Source organism: Uncinocarpus reesii, genomic scaffold, assembly GCF_000003515.1.
Source record: "Uncinocarpus reesii 1704 scaffold_3 genomic scaffold, whole genome shotgun sequence".
In the NCBI taxonomy this organism is placed as follows: domain Eukaryota; kingdom Fungi; phylum Ascomycota; class Eurotiomycetes; order Onygenales; family Onygenaceae; genus Uncinocarpus; species Uncinocarpus reesii.
The window spans coordinates 1,302,236-1,317,499 of record NW_003052498.1 but is presented as its reverse complement, the minus strand read 5'-3'; the positions used below and the strand labels follow the sequence as shown (position 1 = coordinate 1,317,499).

Here is a 15,264-nt window from a genome sequence, read left to right as displayed (position 1 = left end):
AACGATTAAGTTCCAATGTTTAAAATGGCCCTGTGGTTTTCATCAACTGCACGTTCGATTTGGGTGAGACAGGAACAGCATAGATAACTAAACTAGGTTGCCTAACCCGTGACTCGTAACGGTTCTACAAGCAGACCTGGCAGCGATGGGACAATTTTTGTCTAGATTGATAAGGCTGTTAAAATGTTTGGTTTGTTAAACTGCACATTGCAAGCGGTTGAGCATTTGATCCCCGGATTCGGATAAAAATATGGGATTCAAGTGGTATCGCTTTAGTATTGTCACTAGCCGTCAACTTTCAACGAGCATTTTGCAGTAGAGGACCTGGTTATTTCTATCTTTCAGATCTTTTACTATAAATAAAAGCCGTACGGCATCCCTTCTTACTGTCTCTTTTGGCGCTGAATTTCTTCCAATATCTTTCCGGCCCCTTTGTCAATAAGCTCGAGCGCAACTTGTTTGCCAAAGGCTTCCGCTTCCTCAATAGATTCAACATCGCCATCCTTTTCCAGCTCCACAGCTTCCTTCCCATCAACGCTCACCACAATCGCCCTCAGCCTCAATAAACTCTTTCCATTATCGTCTTGAATCCACTCCGTTTCAACGCCAAGCGGAGCGCTGCAACCACCTTCAACGGTCCGTAGTAAATTCCTTTCGGCCATGCATGCATAGGTCGTCGGCATGTCCCCGATTTTATTTACCATATCTTTCATCACTTCGTCGTCAGTGCGAACTTCAATCCCCAACGCACCTTGCCCAACGGCATGCAGCATCTTTCCATTTTTAGAGTCTAAATATTGCGTGACGCGATTTTCATGGCCGGTTCTCAGCAAACCTGCAGCAGCCATTATCAGACAGGTAAACGGGCCATCTTCTGCATCCAGTTTTGCTAATCGGGTGTCGATGTTGCCTCTGATATCTTGGACTACTAGATGGGGGTAATGTCGTGCAAGCTGAGCTGTGCGGCGTACTGAGGACGTTCCAACTACTGAGCCAGCTGGGAGTTCCGCCAGAGTCATCCACGGTAAGCCTTTCTTGATAACTAGCACATCTCTTGGATTCTCGCGTGGCATCATCGCACCGAGTACGCAAGCGTCTGGAATCTGAGTCGGGACATCTAGGAAATAGAAAACGTTAGATCCTACTTTGAAAATTCTATGGTTATTCTACTTGCCTTTTAAAGAGTTCACAACAAGATCGACCTCTTTTGCTATCAACAGTTCCTCGAGCTCTTCAGTCCAAAGGTTCTTTGTTGAAAATTCTCGGAGTGGGGTGATTTTGTTCAAATCCCCGGCAGAGTCACGACCGTGCACTTTTAAGTCGCAATTTGGGTAGGCGGTTTGGAGGGCGCGACGGACGAGGTCGGTTTGGACAAGAGCAAGCGGCGACTTTCGCGTCCCAATAGTGTATGTTTTTCTTTCGGTAGAAGCCATGGCGATGGTGAGATGGCGCCGACGAGAGGGGTATACCTTGGAAGCAGTGAAATGCTGTAAATCAGTGCAGTTTGACAGGCTAATGCTGTTGTACAGAGAGATAAAACAGAATATCGCAAACCACAGAGACACAGTTTATTTCGTGGACTTTGCTTTCACAGCTCGACAACGGTTGACTCTTTTCACTCGTGATGAAAGTTCGGAGTTCAGAGCAATAAATCCACTTGAAGGCCACAACCAGGACCAGCCTCGGGGAATTACCATCTCAATCCCCCATTTTTTCTCCAGCCCAGCGCCATTGAAAGCTACCAGGCTATCCTAAGGCAGCTATACATTGCCAGAATATGGAAAAGCAAGTTGATTTGAACATTTTGCGAACTGTCGGCGGCAGAAGCCCTCTTGACACAACGCGTGTTATGGAAATTACGCCACCGGGAGGGTGAACAGGTGTCACGGACAACGAAATACCGTATTACAGTAACCTCGGTATCTTGTTGCCATCGTCATCTCGCTTTCGTCTGAGGGGAGGTTCTCTGGCATTCTGGCTTCGTCCTTCACTTTCTGCTTCTTTTTATAACTGCCCCGTTGTCCCTTTGCTTTATACTGTTGTGTTATGGCCCACTAGTCACGATACATTGTCATCTGCACTTTTGTTCCGCCCATCAGCCAGCATGAGTACCACCAACAGCCGAACGATGAAACTCCCTCTCGTTCCCCTGGCGAAAGGGACTCTCCTCTTACCCGGAACGAGTCTGAGAATCCCTCTCGCGGACCGTCCTGATATCCCTATCCTCTTAACATCCATATTCAGCCGGTCCTCCCAGAGATACGGCAACGCCCCTGTTGTTATCGGCTGCGTACCTCTCGGCTCACCGCTGCTCTCAAAGGACGGTCAACGCTTGCTCAACAATGGAGACGAGGAGAGCAAAAATGGTCAAGCTAATGTCAAAATCGACCCAGCACGCGCCTCCAAAGCGGATTTATTTGCACATGGAACGGTTGCCAAAGTGATCGGCGTCCAAGGTCGACCGAATTCAGAGCCATACATGCTTGTAGAAGGAGCAAAGAGATTCACTATTCGGAAAATTACCAAGGAAAAACCACATTTCGAGGCGGAAATCACCGTTTACGATGAGCCAGGTATAGCCACTTCCTCCCAGAAAAGAATCCGTATGCGATGCTAACAGATGTTGTTGTATCCTAGTGCCCCATTCTATCGACGATGAGATTCCTGAACTATTCGACCAGCTTAAGCAGTTATCGCGTGAATTTCTCGCACTGTTACGATTGGCATCTATGTTCTCCTCGAAATCGGGGCATGTCACCGCTCGTTGCGAGGAGGTTCGAGCTCCTTATCTCGAAAAAAGATCTCTCCCAGGCTGGTAGCCTTGCCGACTTCATGGCAGAAATAGCAGATGGTAGCTTTGAGGAGAAACTGCGTATCTTGGCATCTTTGGACCTGAAAGTTCGACTGGAACGGGTAATTGACTTGTTGGTCAAACAAGTTCAATCCATTAAAAACGTCATAAAAGTGACTACAATCTCTACAAGTCTTCCATCGAATTTCGGGATTGATATAAACACGTTGGATCCTCGGCAAAGAGAAATGTTTGCGAGACGACCTGCCGGTGCGGCTCTCCCGTACCCTCCATTCGGAAAAGGGGAAGGTGAAGGAGAGAAGGAGAATAACGAAATTGACGAGCTTCAACAGCGGCTCCAAGAGGCGCAATTAAGCCCTGAAGCTCAAAAGGTCGCCGACCGAGAACTCAAACGGTTACGGCAAATGAACCCGATAAATGCAGAGTACGGCGTCTGCCGTACTTACTTGGAGAATCTGGCTGAAATCCCGTGGACAAAAGTAACAGAAGATCAACTAGGAGTTGAAACGTTGAAACGAGCACGGAAGCAACTAGATGACGATCACTATGGGCTTGAGAAAATAAAAAAGCGACTGCTAGAGTCCCTTGCGGTTCTCAAGCTTAAACAATCATTGAACAGCGAGGTTCATAGTGAGATATCTAAGCTATCTAGCGATCTTACTGCTACGGAAAGCAGATTGGATGATGTGGAAACCGCACCTGATGCCGAGCGAGACAACATCGAAACGAAGTTACAAGTACTTAAATCCAAGCGAAAGACCGACAAATCCCCAATCCTTCTCTTGGTTGGACCCCCTGGTACCGGAAAAACTAGTCTTGCAAAGTCCGTTGCGACTTCGTTAGGACGGAGATTTCACCGTATCTCACTTGGGAGGTGTGAGGGATGAGGCTGAAATCCGCGGCCACCGCAGGACATATGTTGCCGCCATGCCGGGTCTCATCGTGAATGGCCTTAAAAAGGTTGGCGTTGCTAACCCGGTATTCCTGCTCGACGAAATCGACAAAGTGGGCGGTGCGAACTTCCATGGTGATCCTTCAGCTGCGATGCTTGAAGTATTGGACCCTGAACAGAACCACAGCTTTTCTGATCATTATATCAACATTCCTATTGATTTGAGCAAGGTTTTGTTTATTGCGACAGCTAATTCTTTGGATACGATCCCTGCACCACTCCTCGACCGTATGGAAACGATACAACTGTCGGGTTATACGACCATCGAGAAACGGCATATCGCGAGGAGACATCTCGTCCCGAAACAAGTCAGAACTAACGGGCTTTCCGATGGACAAGTTGAATTGAGCGATGAAGTTCTTGACAAAATAATCACATCTTACACCCGCGAGGCTGGAGTCCGCAATCTGGAACGGGAGATTGGTTCCGTCTGTCGCTTCAAAGCGGTTCAGTACGCAGATGCCAAAGACGATGAAAAGGCTGGCACATATAACCCAAAGGTCACAATTGAAGACCTTGACGAAATCCTTGGTATTGAAAAGTTCGATGAAGAAATTGCGGAAAAACATGCACGACCTGGGATTGTTACTGGCCTCGTAGCTTACTCTAGTGGCGGCCAGGGAAGTATTCTTTTCATCGAGGTCGCCGATATGCCGGGGAATGGAAGTGTTCAACTGACCGGAAAGCTTGGAGATGTATTGAAAGAATCAGTTGAAGTTGCTTTGACTTGGGTTAAAGCACATTCATACGAATTGGCCCTCACCCAAGATCCCAATGAAGACATCATGAAACACCGCAGTCTGCACGTCCATTGCCCATCCGGGGCCATTCCAAAGGACGGGCCCTCTGCAGGCCTGGCACATACTATTGCTTTGGTTTCGCTCTTTTCAGGTAAAACAGTGCCACCGGAGATCGCCATGACCGGTGAAATCTCCCTTCGTGGACGTGTGATGCCTGTTGGTGGCATCAAAGAGAAACTCATTGGCGCCCATAGGGCTGGGGTGAAGACTGTCCTTTTGCCAGATCATAACCGGAAAGATGTTCGAGATGTTCCTGTGGAGGTGCAGAGCGAGCTAGAAATCGTTTATGTCAAGTAAGTTGAGCATTCTTGCCGCTAATTATCCTTGCTCAGCCACGTTGGTTTTTGGCGTATGCTAATACTCTGTTGAAAAGGCATATTTGGGAAGCTATTCGGCACATCTGGCCCCATGGCCACTGGCCTGGGGAGCATCGCCATCCGCTATTTGAAAGCAGATTGTAATTTTGGATGGTCCGACATCCTTGCGGCTTTTAACCGCAATAGGGCTCTGGTGGATTTCGTGACCCGAGTTCACAGGCAATAGCGACGGTGTTAAGAGAGAAGTAGTGGCCCACTTGATTTTTTTGCCTTAAAGCGTCGGTCTTTTGAAGCCATACCATTTGTATACATATTATAACCACTAAGCATTCCTACTGATATCGCAAGCTCTCAACTTTTGGAACCGCTTCCAATTACTACTGGTTGGATAGCCTATTTTGAAACAACTAAATTTCGATTCATATGAGTTATTGATACAAGTCTACCACTTAGACGCTAATAGATAATACACTGTTGTGAATACTGCCGACCATGGGTCACTTCAATCGTATCCCCAAACTTCTTACCCAACACTGTTCTAGATCACCTTATATTTAATTTGGCCCATCGTTAACGGCCATTTTATCATTTCTGCGGTGGAGACGATGATTGGGAGGATTTCGTTGAATGCGGTTTCAGCAACGGTCTCTCGAAATTCAATCCCAAAGTCTGCCACGTTGGCTGCCATGCCTCTTTTCCCGCTTTTAGGCGTGTTGCCTGCTCAGCCAGCAATTCTCTCTCGCGCTCTGGAGCTTTCATGGCGGCATCATGGCCGTGGGCTTCTTGGAAATCGTCCTGCGACTTTTTGGCATCGAAGTAGGTATCTCGCTCCCACCTGTAAAGCACGGAAAGAATCAGTATTATTCATCAGCCATGTCCTTCTTTTCCCCCCGGGTTGCGGATGGGGGGATTGTATATTTTCCACAAATCTAAAACGGAACAATAAGAACATACGGCGAATAATCCGTTGGTTCCTCCGGCCACACAAATGGCTCCGTGAGTTCCACGGTCATCTTCTTCTTTGACATTGGTCTTCTTAGCGGGCCATAGCCTTCTTTTCCCATTGGCCTTTCTCGCGTGACCTTTTGCTGCTCGACATAGCTTCGCACTTTGATCACATCGACGTTGTATACCCTTTTCAAGTAATCTTTCAAGTCTAGCTTATTGAAGGAGAGGGGAACCCAGAAGGAGGCATATCGCGGGGGGAGGAAGGGAGTGCGGATTAGGGTGATTGTAAATTCTGGCCTAAAGGGTGGTCAGTAAGAATAACATTAAGATCTCAGGAAAGACATGAAGGGGAGTAAGCTTACAGGTAGACCTGTTTCCGTTGCTCGACTGGGAGTGGAGGCTTGTACCAATTGAAGGGGAGCCTCGCAAAATTTGCTGGTTTCGGCATTGTGTTGAGATACTGCTATGGAGGGTAGGTCAAGTCAAGGCAGGCAAGTTTCCAACTGGGAGGTTCAACGGCGACACTTTGCGATAGAAACGGCGCGGTTGAAGGTCCTTTTTTTGCGATCAGATAATGCATCCTGGGACAGTGCAGCGCTCCGTAGGTTAACTGAACTCGTGTTTTAGAGTTTTATGGGCAAACATGGCAAACCAGCCAAGCCTATGTACATTATCTTGGGATATACGGAGCAGACAGCTTCAAATGTCAACCACCGAGAATCGGTTTATACAATAAAATGAGAAATATTAATTGAGAACAAAACTGCACCTTACAGGAGACTAGCAAAGGATTGGTCTTGATGCAAGAAATGCGAGCGAGGAAAAGGCGTGCTTCAATATCTCTGTGGTAATATCGTCGGAATGGCGGGTTACTCTAAGCGAAGCGGATGATACTCCTCCAAGAGGTTTCAAGCCTGCTTGGGTGGTAATGCCCGCGCCGAATACTACATCAGTAGCCGATGAAAAGGTCTACAGGCTTCGAGTAAACCCCAGCGTTCAAGATTGCCGCATTCCAGACGGCGCGATGCCCGATCTGAGTGAAGAAAGAGGACGGAGATTGTTGATTATGGTCGTGGGCCAGTATACTAGTAACCCTATTTTGCTTGCTGTAGGACTTGAGGTTTACCCAATTGATTGACCATCCTGTTCATCCCCAATATCTTCCTCTTCACCAATATCTGACCCTGATTCACTTTCCTCATCGTCTTTTTCCTGTGCATTATCCCCATCAACACCCACTTCCTTCATATAAGCTTCAAGTTCTCGAGCCATCTTCCTAGAAAACCCAGAGGCTTCAACTTCAACATCCAATCTCACGGCACCATCTCTCCCAACCAACTTTTTAGCGTCACGGAAGAATGGGCCCGGCTCATCGCTCACAAAGCCGAACCTCCTCTGGAAATATCTCTTGATGCAATTAACATCTCTGTCGAAATACATCTCGGCATTCGTGTGGTCCGTTGAGACCATCTGTGGAAAATCAATAACAACAGGGACAAGCTTGAGATCATCAGGCTCAATCTCTGAACCTTCTGGTTGTTTCCCCTTTGCTGCTTTCTTCGACTCTTCTTTAATCAAGATATTAAACTCGTTAAAGTCGCCATGTATTAATCCAAAGCTTGCAAGGCGTAGAATCAGATCAATCAGCTCAGCGTATAACGATGCAGGATTCGGTACAGATGCAATCTGGCGTAACGGAAAAGCGTCTATCAAACTCATGACAATTGTATGGCGATTTTGCGCGATTGGCTCGGGCACAGGGAATCCATGCTCCCTGAGCGCTTTCATGAATGCAAATTCCTTGACCGCAGCCAACCTAGACATATACATCCAAGAGGCCGAGGTGCGGTGCCGAAGATAATCTCGGTTATTCTTAATCGATCGAAAGGATATCCGACCCAGGCGATGTATCTTCAATATTCTCTGCGTTTTTGAGTTGTCTGCCACTACGATAATATCCGATTCCTTTCCGACACCAATTTGATTGCCGACTGAGTATATGACCTTTTGTTTTTGGTGGGTATGGAGGGCAAGGTAATCGAGACCGCCGTAAGCAAGTCTATAGCCGTCATCTACCAGAAATCGGCACCAAACATTAGCCTTCAACAGCTCCAAAGCTTCGTTTCAACCTTTGAAGGTTTGAACGTACATTTCGCATTCTTTACTTTTGCTATCAAGTTCAGCTTCGCAAGATTCGATATGCATTTGTGAACGCCGCTGCCGCCACGGAGGCCGGAAAGCTGGATAATCAGTGGGGTCGGCACTACTTCATGATTCCTACTTCCGACTTCGATCTATAGCCGTTATTGTCTCGTCAGCTGCAGTTTAAGATAGCATCGCACAGCTCGCATCTCCTTACGCCTGAAAGGACCCGAAAATCCTCGTTTGTAAGGTATCTCAAAGCCTTCGCATCGAGTCTCATTTTGTGTCTTTGTCAATTTAAACAGGGAGATTTTGATATTCTTGATACCACGACGGCTAATCGATGTTGTAGTTATTGGATCGTGGGCAAGTTGATGCACTTTTTTGTTATCAGATAAGGAAACCTTATCGGTCACGTGACCCAACCGGTTCCAGCTGGTGGAATGCATGAACAAGTCGGAAAGGGGTATTTTGCTGATGCACGGGACAATTTCATTATAGTCACAGAAATTTACATTGCCAGTACAAGGTCGGGATTCCGAGAATCCGGCTTTAGGGAGCTCAAGGACATTATGAGCAACAGAAAGGTTGGTTCGTTGGCCATTTAAAATTAATGGTATTTAGCAAAACATATTGCCTTTCCATCGCAAAGAGACCCCGGTTTATTTGACAGTAATGCAAAAGAAAATACATTTCACGGAACGATCCGGACATCACATGCCAAAAATCATGACGAGCTCTCCCATTCAGGGTTCTAAAAAAGGGTCGTTAGTTTGGAACTCAGAGACGAATGGAAGGAAGTTGTGTACCTTTCGCAAAATCACGAGCCCTTCAAGGCTATTGCTGAGACTGATGTACTGCTCGTCTTCCAGCTCTGCCCTGTCCCCGTATGACAGTAAGACCGGTGTGCTTTGTGTTTGCCAACCGGTGATGGTTTTTGGTCTACCGGCCTGGCCAACAACATCCACGGCCTGACCGACACGCACGTTCACCTTGAGTGGCTGCAAATCTTCATCAAGCGTAATTAGGAATCGAGGGTAAAGGGCAGTGACAAGGTAATAGAGGAGGTAGTGTGAGTCAGCTAGGACGAATTCTTTAGCGTCTATCATCGCAACTAAAACCGTGAGAAGACCAGCGGCTGCCACTCTCGATAGAACCTGGCGGTCAGTATGGAACGGGTTGAATGTAAGGCTGCCTTTGCCCATATGTAAAAGTCCTTGGGCGATTCTAACCATGAACAAGGAGTTCTGATCGCGGTGATAGTAGCTAGCGAGTTGACGGAGGAGTTGTGCAAGCCTAGCGTTGTTGGTTCCCGCTCCAAGAAGACCCATAGCAAAAATTGCATTGATGGCGACGTCATTGTCGTTGTCATGGCTGTATCGCGATAAAGTATCGTAAACACCCATTTGAGGATTGCTCGCGCTAATAAGACCCATGGCAAGGGGAACAGCTTTTCTAATATTTGCAGCGCCGTAGTGCATCAAGTGGCCGAATTGTCGGAGGACCATTTCTTGGCCAATGTCCTCTCCCATGGCGATAAGAGACAAGCCCAGGACAGCATACGATTGAACAAGTTCCTCTCCTTTCTTCTCTTCCTTGTCTTCAATTTGATCGTTGCAGATATGCAGGAGCTCTTGAAGTTTCAATACAGTTCCCGTGCCCGCCCAGGCGCAGACAGAAGCTAGTACCGAAGTTGGCTTGGCCATCGGATGATCGATAGCCTTTAGAATATCAAGGATGACTTCGACTTCCTCCTGCCTTCCGAAATACAAGAGAGCAAGGCCCAGCGCCATGAACCTTGTCCACTTGTCTTTTAGCTGAGGTTGTCTCTCTTCGTCCATCAATGTGGTGGCTATAGCCTCGCTGACCCGGTGATTCGATGAACCAACAAATACTAGGCCCAAAGACACTGCTGCCATAGCCGAGATCTGCATGGGTAAAGAAGAATCTTCAACAATGGGTAATAGAACGTCCAAAACGTCCTCTCGGCACGATCCAGCATATGAAAGTCCGAGACCCATAATGGATGCCACCCTCATCATGGTGTTCTTGCTAGCCAGGTTATCTGGATCGCTCAACAAAGCCAAAGCAGGGTCGGAATCAAGTCGCACTCCAGAATTAAGAATACCAATTGCGAGTAACGCTCCCGCCTTGATTTGATACTCTTCCGCATACGTGAACTTGTCAATCTTATCCAACCCTTCTTCAACATTCCATTGAAGAAGCATGCCCATTGACGCAGCTGTCGACATCATACCGTCATCTTTCGTCTTCCAAACCCATGGCCCTTTGTCATCGTCAACCAGCATCATCTTATCATTGCAAAATCCTGCGTTCGTAAATGCATTAACGAAAGCGCTGGCAAGATTATGCCTTGCCGAATCCACATTGGTGAGCCCCGCACCGCGATTGCTTTCGAGATGGGTCTTGTAGATATCCTCAGGCATTTTTGGGTCCAGAATATTGAGTTCCTTAGCAAGAGTTCGGAAATGGGTCGAAAGTTGTGTATTGTTGAGGCAATCCGCCAATTCCGAATCATCCTCATCTTCAAGATCGAGCCAGATCTGCTGGCGAGCCACTAGGAAAGCCATTTGTCTCCTGATTGACTTATCCGACGTCGCATTGAAGTCACTCATTATGAGGTCAATATCATTCAAGCGGATGGCAATGACTATTGCTTGTGTGAATTTGTTATATCGCATATAAATATTGTGCGCCGTCCGTAAAAACTGGTGATCTTCTGGGTATGTGAGAAGATTTACCATGCTGACCATATAAAGACATACCCGGGGATATGTATTTTCGTCGACAAACTTGGTAACCTCCTCGATCATTTCGAGTTCGCTCAGAAGATCGACAGCGTCGGCTTCGGCATTGTGTCTAAGGAAGTATGGAACGAGCGATAAGGCGAGATCGACCAAGTCTTGAACGTCCTTTTCATCCGTTATTCTGTTCTGGTATTCCTGGCCGATTTCCAGGGCAAGGTGCCTAATATATTCATGGCCCCATGCACCAAGGTCATTCGATCTGGAGAGAAGCCGGTATTTCAGGGTCTCGAATTTTTCTTCGTCACCGTAGGTCATACCCAGAACGGAAAGCATGTCTGCAAGAGAATCCTTTACCCAGTTAACATTTCGCTTTCATTTAAAGCATTTGTTCACCACTCACCTTATCGTCACCAGCCGGCCACTGCTCGTAGAGGGTCGTAAGCTCGTCATAGTGCGGTCTTAGAAATTTGAGCGGCTTCGGAACGGCGGTCATGGAAGATGTGGAGGTTTTGATCAACTCTTTGATCGTTTCTAAAGCTTGTTTGTATAATGAAGTATTAGGTTCCTAGGCGAGATGAATGAGCTCATGTCCACGTTGCCTGGGATTTCCGCATTACCTGCAATCTTTCCACCAGCATTTCAAGCTTTTCCTTTAGCTGTTGGTCCTCTTCGCTAAGCTCTTCTGCAAAAGCACTGTTAGCACTCCACAAGCAAGGCTTCAAAAACCACAATTCTGAAATAATGCGTCCATACCTTCCTTGGGCTTCTCATCCTTCTTCCCGTTTATCGTAAGTTTTCCATCTTTGCTTTCCTTTTTATCCTCCTGTAAGTCTCGGACATCATCAACCTTTCCTTTGCCTTTGTCCGAGGCGCCAGCTTGGTCCTCTTTCGCCATCCTTGGAGATGTAGATTGAGACTGCGAAACTCGTATGTGCGGTGCTATTCAATCTTCCTCCAAAAATATTTGGCTTGAAAGTAGGCGACAGAGTATGAAACGGTAAAAAGGTAGGACTAGATTGATCTTTGGGGGTGCTTGAAGTTGGAGCTTTGAGTTGCGGCTGGTGATGCAGCTCACCTGGTGCCTGCTTAGTCAGATCGAATGCCTCAGAAAGCTGAAGTTCCTCTTTGCCCAAGTTCAACTTCCACAATTCATTCGTGAATCATGATGGCTCTGATTTACCCTTCTACTCTGGAGGTGGATTACGTTGAGTGTGCTGTATATCCTTTTAACATCAAAGGAACCCCAAGCTCCTCGCCCATCGCACCCAACGGTGGGCCTATTCTACGGAGCCCTGTGTCGTTGCTCTTTTCACGTCTGACTTCCAATGGTTCTACCCGACATGGCATTTGAGCCGGAAACGAGTTACGCTTGGGAGCCATCAAGTCTTGCAATTCAGTCAGAATACTCTGCTAGATCATGAGAAAATAACACCGTTCCAATTATTCTCCTGTGATCCATAAACCTCGCACTACTTAGATTCCTCGATGATGCCTGGGACCCGTGGCTGAAGGAGGGTTTTCAGGTTCTATGGGCGGCATCGGTTGTTCATGCTAACGAGGATATCCGTGCTATAATATCGGTATAGCCAATTTGAAATTTGTTTGATGGAGATGTATTAGAATGACGACGGAGGGATGCACACCACTCTTTTCCATCTAGAATCCCCCATCCCAACAGTCACCATCAAATTGGTATCATAAGTGAAAGATGAAGCGATAGCCCACTATCCAAGAGGCCTTTAGTTGATGGGGTTGATAGCGATAATGTACAACTATATACTTTACAAGAGCTCTGAAGGGCGAGGCAGACAAAAGCTGCACAATGGGCGAAATAGAAAGGCACTGACTCGACAATATTGAGACTCCTTTTCATCCCCACCAAAAACCTCCCAAAATATATGCCAATGGGAAGGTGCTCCGTGAATAATGCAAAAAGAAGCGATATAATCCAGAAAAATAAAATGCTCAAGGTTATGCCAGTGCCGTCTTTTGGTACATAGTAAGAGGGTTAGCTGTCATTCCTATCCAGACAAAAAAGGTCATTGGCGCTCATCGGGACGAAATCCGGGGGCTCATCTTCAGAGTTACAGCCCCCTATCTCTGCTTTAAAGCTTCGAACATACTTCTCAGTTGAACTAAGAAGACTGGGAAGCCCACCCTCGATACCGGAGGGTGAGAGGATGTTTAATGATTCAAGCTGTGGGAGCTGAGCTGGGAATGCATCAAGTAGATCCGATATAGACGAAGACACCGAAACTATCCTTTCAACAGAATCAGGTTCGGAATCTTGAAACGTTTCATCAAGCAGCGTTTGTTGCGGATCGTGGATTTTCTCCAAGCTAGGTTCAGCACGCTGCTTTTTGGTTGTTGTTGATTCATGTTCTTCCGGAAGGCGAAACAATTCGTTATGCACTGTGGCAAGGGAATAATCATCTTCGGTAGCAAATGCTGGGTATAAAATATAATAGCCACGAGCCTGAATGAATTCGAGCATGTATTCCATCCAGGAAGCGTATTTCTTCAAAACAGACTTCAGTCGTGTCGTTTGTTTCATTTTCAGCGGTGGAGCAAATCGGTTAGAAAGAAACGAGTGGAATTCAATCCATTTGTCTCCAAAGTAGAGCGCAGCATTGCTATTGGGAGCTTGCCAAAGGAAAACAGGCAGTGTACTTTTACTACCTGGTGCGGAGACAGTCTTTGCGTTTGGAAAGGAGAATTTAGATCCGTCGGTCGGTTTAAAGGAGGGAAGCTCTAATGATATTCCCAAAAAGTGATATGTTGTCGGGGTATTTACCGTTGAATATCTATATTTTAGAAGAGAGTATTTGAGAAAGTGGTAAAATGATGGTGCTAGTTCGGTCTGTGGAGAAAGTACCAAAACATGAGAAAACCACGGATCGCGCGGATAGAACGCATCGATACTTCTCATAGCTGCCTCCTCAGGGCTTACGTTGTGGGATATACGACGGCGCAACGTAAATTGACGATTCTCTGTCAGGGGCGGCCATGTAAAACCCGAAAGAAATTCGAGTAATGGATTATCGACTTCTGAGGGTAGTTCAATGGTCAATCCGGGAACGGACCCAAAATAATCAGCCTTATGGAGGCCTTTGAGGAGCCGTAAGAGCGATCCAGACGATGCGGGAGGTGCATGGACGAGTATCTCTATTTGGATCCTGTTCCAGACTGCGGGTGGATGAGCTCAAATCGAAGAAAGAAGTTAAGGATGCGGCTCTCATGGGTCTTACCTGCCAAAGCCCTAGCATCAAGTTTTGTAACCCAATTGAAGTTAGACGCCCTGCCTTTGAGGCCGATATTCGTTATGCCTGCTAGAGACGCCCGTGCTTTGACGCCCTTGACGAGGAACGGCTCGTCCCGACTTTCATGGGTGATAATGACCTGGGGATGGAGAATTGCATTGACATGTCCGATTGCGGACTTGACGCTTGCCTCCATTCTCGCGTCTGTGGACCAATGACCATAATCGGGGCGGGCATCTTGAAAATGTTAGCATGTAAATATGACAAGGTAGTGCAGGCCGCCACATACCATGCCAAACCAACGAACAATCTGACTCATTGTAACCGTTAACTTCCTGAATTCTTTCAATTGATATACCGTCCCGCCCCAACAGCGCGATATGTACTCGGTTTAACTTTTGCCGGGACATTTCACAGGCGAGTGGAAGTAGATTCGAGAGACACTTCAAGTTCGCAACTGCAAACAGCACTATTTTATTCTCACGGTTATAACCCACAAACCCCCGGATGGAATATAGCGACTTTGCCAAAGAATAGAACTTTATTGGGCCATTAAAATAATGATCGCGGCGTTCCTGCCTTTTATCCGGGAGCGGGGGAGGGCCTTTTGGGCGTAGAATCGCATTGTGTACGGGGTATGACGGCCGAACAGTTCTCGTACTTTCAAGTGGTTCGTCGTAGGAAGGATTCAGGGATGATATAGCGGTGAAAAGGAGATAGCAGAGGACGATGCCAATGATCAAGACGAAAGCACGTCGCCGACGCGGGAGTCGCCAAAATGTCGAGGACGGCCGCCGGAAGTGTGCCGTTTTGCGATGATGGTCGTCATCTTTTTTCCCGAGCTCTTCATCTGCAAGGAAAATCCTCCTTGATAGAGACATAATCTCTGTCGTTGCCGCTCTATGCTTCCGCGGCTCGTCCACGCGCCTCTACTCCGGGGAGGAAGACGTTGTGGCATGTAAAGGGGACTGTCGGGGAAAGTGTCGGTTAGTTACATACCTGCTGATCCGTAGCACGTCCATCAAGCCATTGCGTACATGCAAGCGAAGATCTGCAGTAACGATATTGGCGGGAATTCCTGGCTGAGAGCTGCTGGAGCTGCGAGAAGGCGATGCTTTGGGCCGGTGGTCTAGAAGTGGAGGGCTGGGTTCCACCGTCTTGGCGCTTTTGTGTTGCAAACAACAAGCATCCAGCACCGCCATCGTCTCTCCGTCAAGTTTGATAAGAAAGGTTGACTCCTTTGGGTCTGCTTCTGAATGCTGCAA

The 15,264-nt window shown here is 47.2% G+C and overlaps 6 protein-coding genes across 6 annotated transcripts; 1 reads left to right on the top strand and 5 right to left on the bottom strand.

Annotated features, from left to right (window-relative positions):
- Window positions 1–383: 383 nt before the first annotated feature.
- On the bottom strand, window positions 384–1,433 carry UREG_05228 (porphobilinogen deaminase; the record flags this gene model as incomplete). Its single annotated transcript, XM_002584493.1, has 2 exons — window positions 384–1,117; window positions 1,304–1,433. The coding sequence occupies 2 exons, from the start codon at window positions 1,431–1,433 to the stop codon at window positions 384–386; spliced, it is 864 nt and encodes a 287-aa protein (XP_002584539.1).
- A 671-nt stretch (window positions 1,434–2,104) lies between these two features.
- Window positions 2,105–5,025, top strand: UREG_05227 (ATP-dependent protease La; the record flags this gene model as incomplete). The annotated part of the gene is made up of 5 exons (XM_002584492.1): window positions 2,105–2,573; window positions 2,638–2,774; window positions 2,812–3,686; window positions 3,724–4,857; window positions 4,938–5,025. The coding sequence occupies 5 exons, from the start codon at window positions 2,105–2,107 to the stop codon at window positions 5,023–5,025; spliced, it is 2,703 nt and encodes a 900-aa protein (XP_002584538.1).
- Window positions 5,026–5,466: 441 nt separating this feature from the next.
- Window positions 5,467–6,277, bottom strand: UREG_05226 (uncharacterized protein; the record flags this gene model as incomplete). Its single annotated transcript, XM_002584491.1, has 3 exons — window positions 5,467–5,716; window positions 5,836–6,126; window positions 6,192–6,277. 3 exons carry the CDS (start codon window positions 6,275–6,277, stop codon window positions 5,467–5,469), a joined length of 627 nt encoding a protein of 208 aa, XP_002584537.1.
- A 674-nt stretch (window positions 6,278–6,951) lies between these two features.
- Window positions 6,952–8,542, bottom strand: UREG_05225 (serine/threonine-protein kinase RIO2; the record flags this gene model as incomplete). Its single annotated transcript, XM_002584490.1, has 4 exons — window positions 6,952–7,901; window positions 7,979–8,123; window positions 8,172–8,307; window positions 8,487–8,542. The coding sequence occupies 4 exons, from the start codon at window positions 8,540–8,542 to the stop codon at window positions 6,952–6,954; spliced, it is 1,287 nt and encodes a 428-aa protein (XP_002584536.1).
- A 175-nt stretch (window positions 8,543–8,717) lies between these two features.
- UREG_05224 (26S proteasome regulatory subunit rpn-1) lies at window positions 8,718–11,634 on the bottom strand (the record flags this gene model as incomplete). The annotated part of the gene is made up of 3 exons (XM_002584489.1): window positions 8,718–11,087; window positions 11,140–11,276; window positions 11,493–11,634. 3 exons carry the CDS (start codon window positions 11,632–11,634, stop codon window positions 8,718–8,720), a joined length of 2,649 nt encoding a protein of 882 aa, XP_002584535.1.
- A 1,113-nt stretch (window positions 11,635–12,747) lies between these two features.
- UREG_05223 (uncharacterized protein) lies at window positions 12,748–15,201 on the bottom strand (the record flags this gene model as incomplete). The annotated part of the gene is made up of 4 exons (XM_002584488.1): window positions 12,748–13,925; window positions 13,988–14,236; window positions 14,289–14,866; window positions 14,999–15,201. 4 exons carry the CDS (start codon window positions 15,199–15,201, stop codon window positions 12,748–12,750), a joined length of 2,208 nt encoding a protein of 735 aa, XP_002584534.1.
- Window positions 15,202–15,264: the final 63 nt, after the last annotated feature.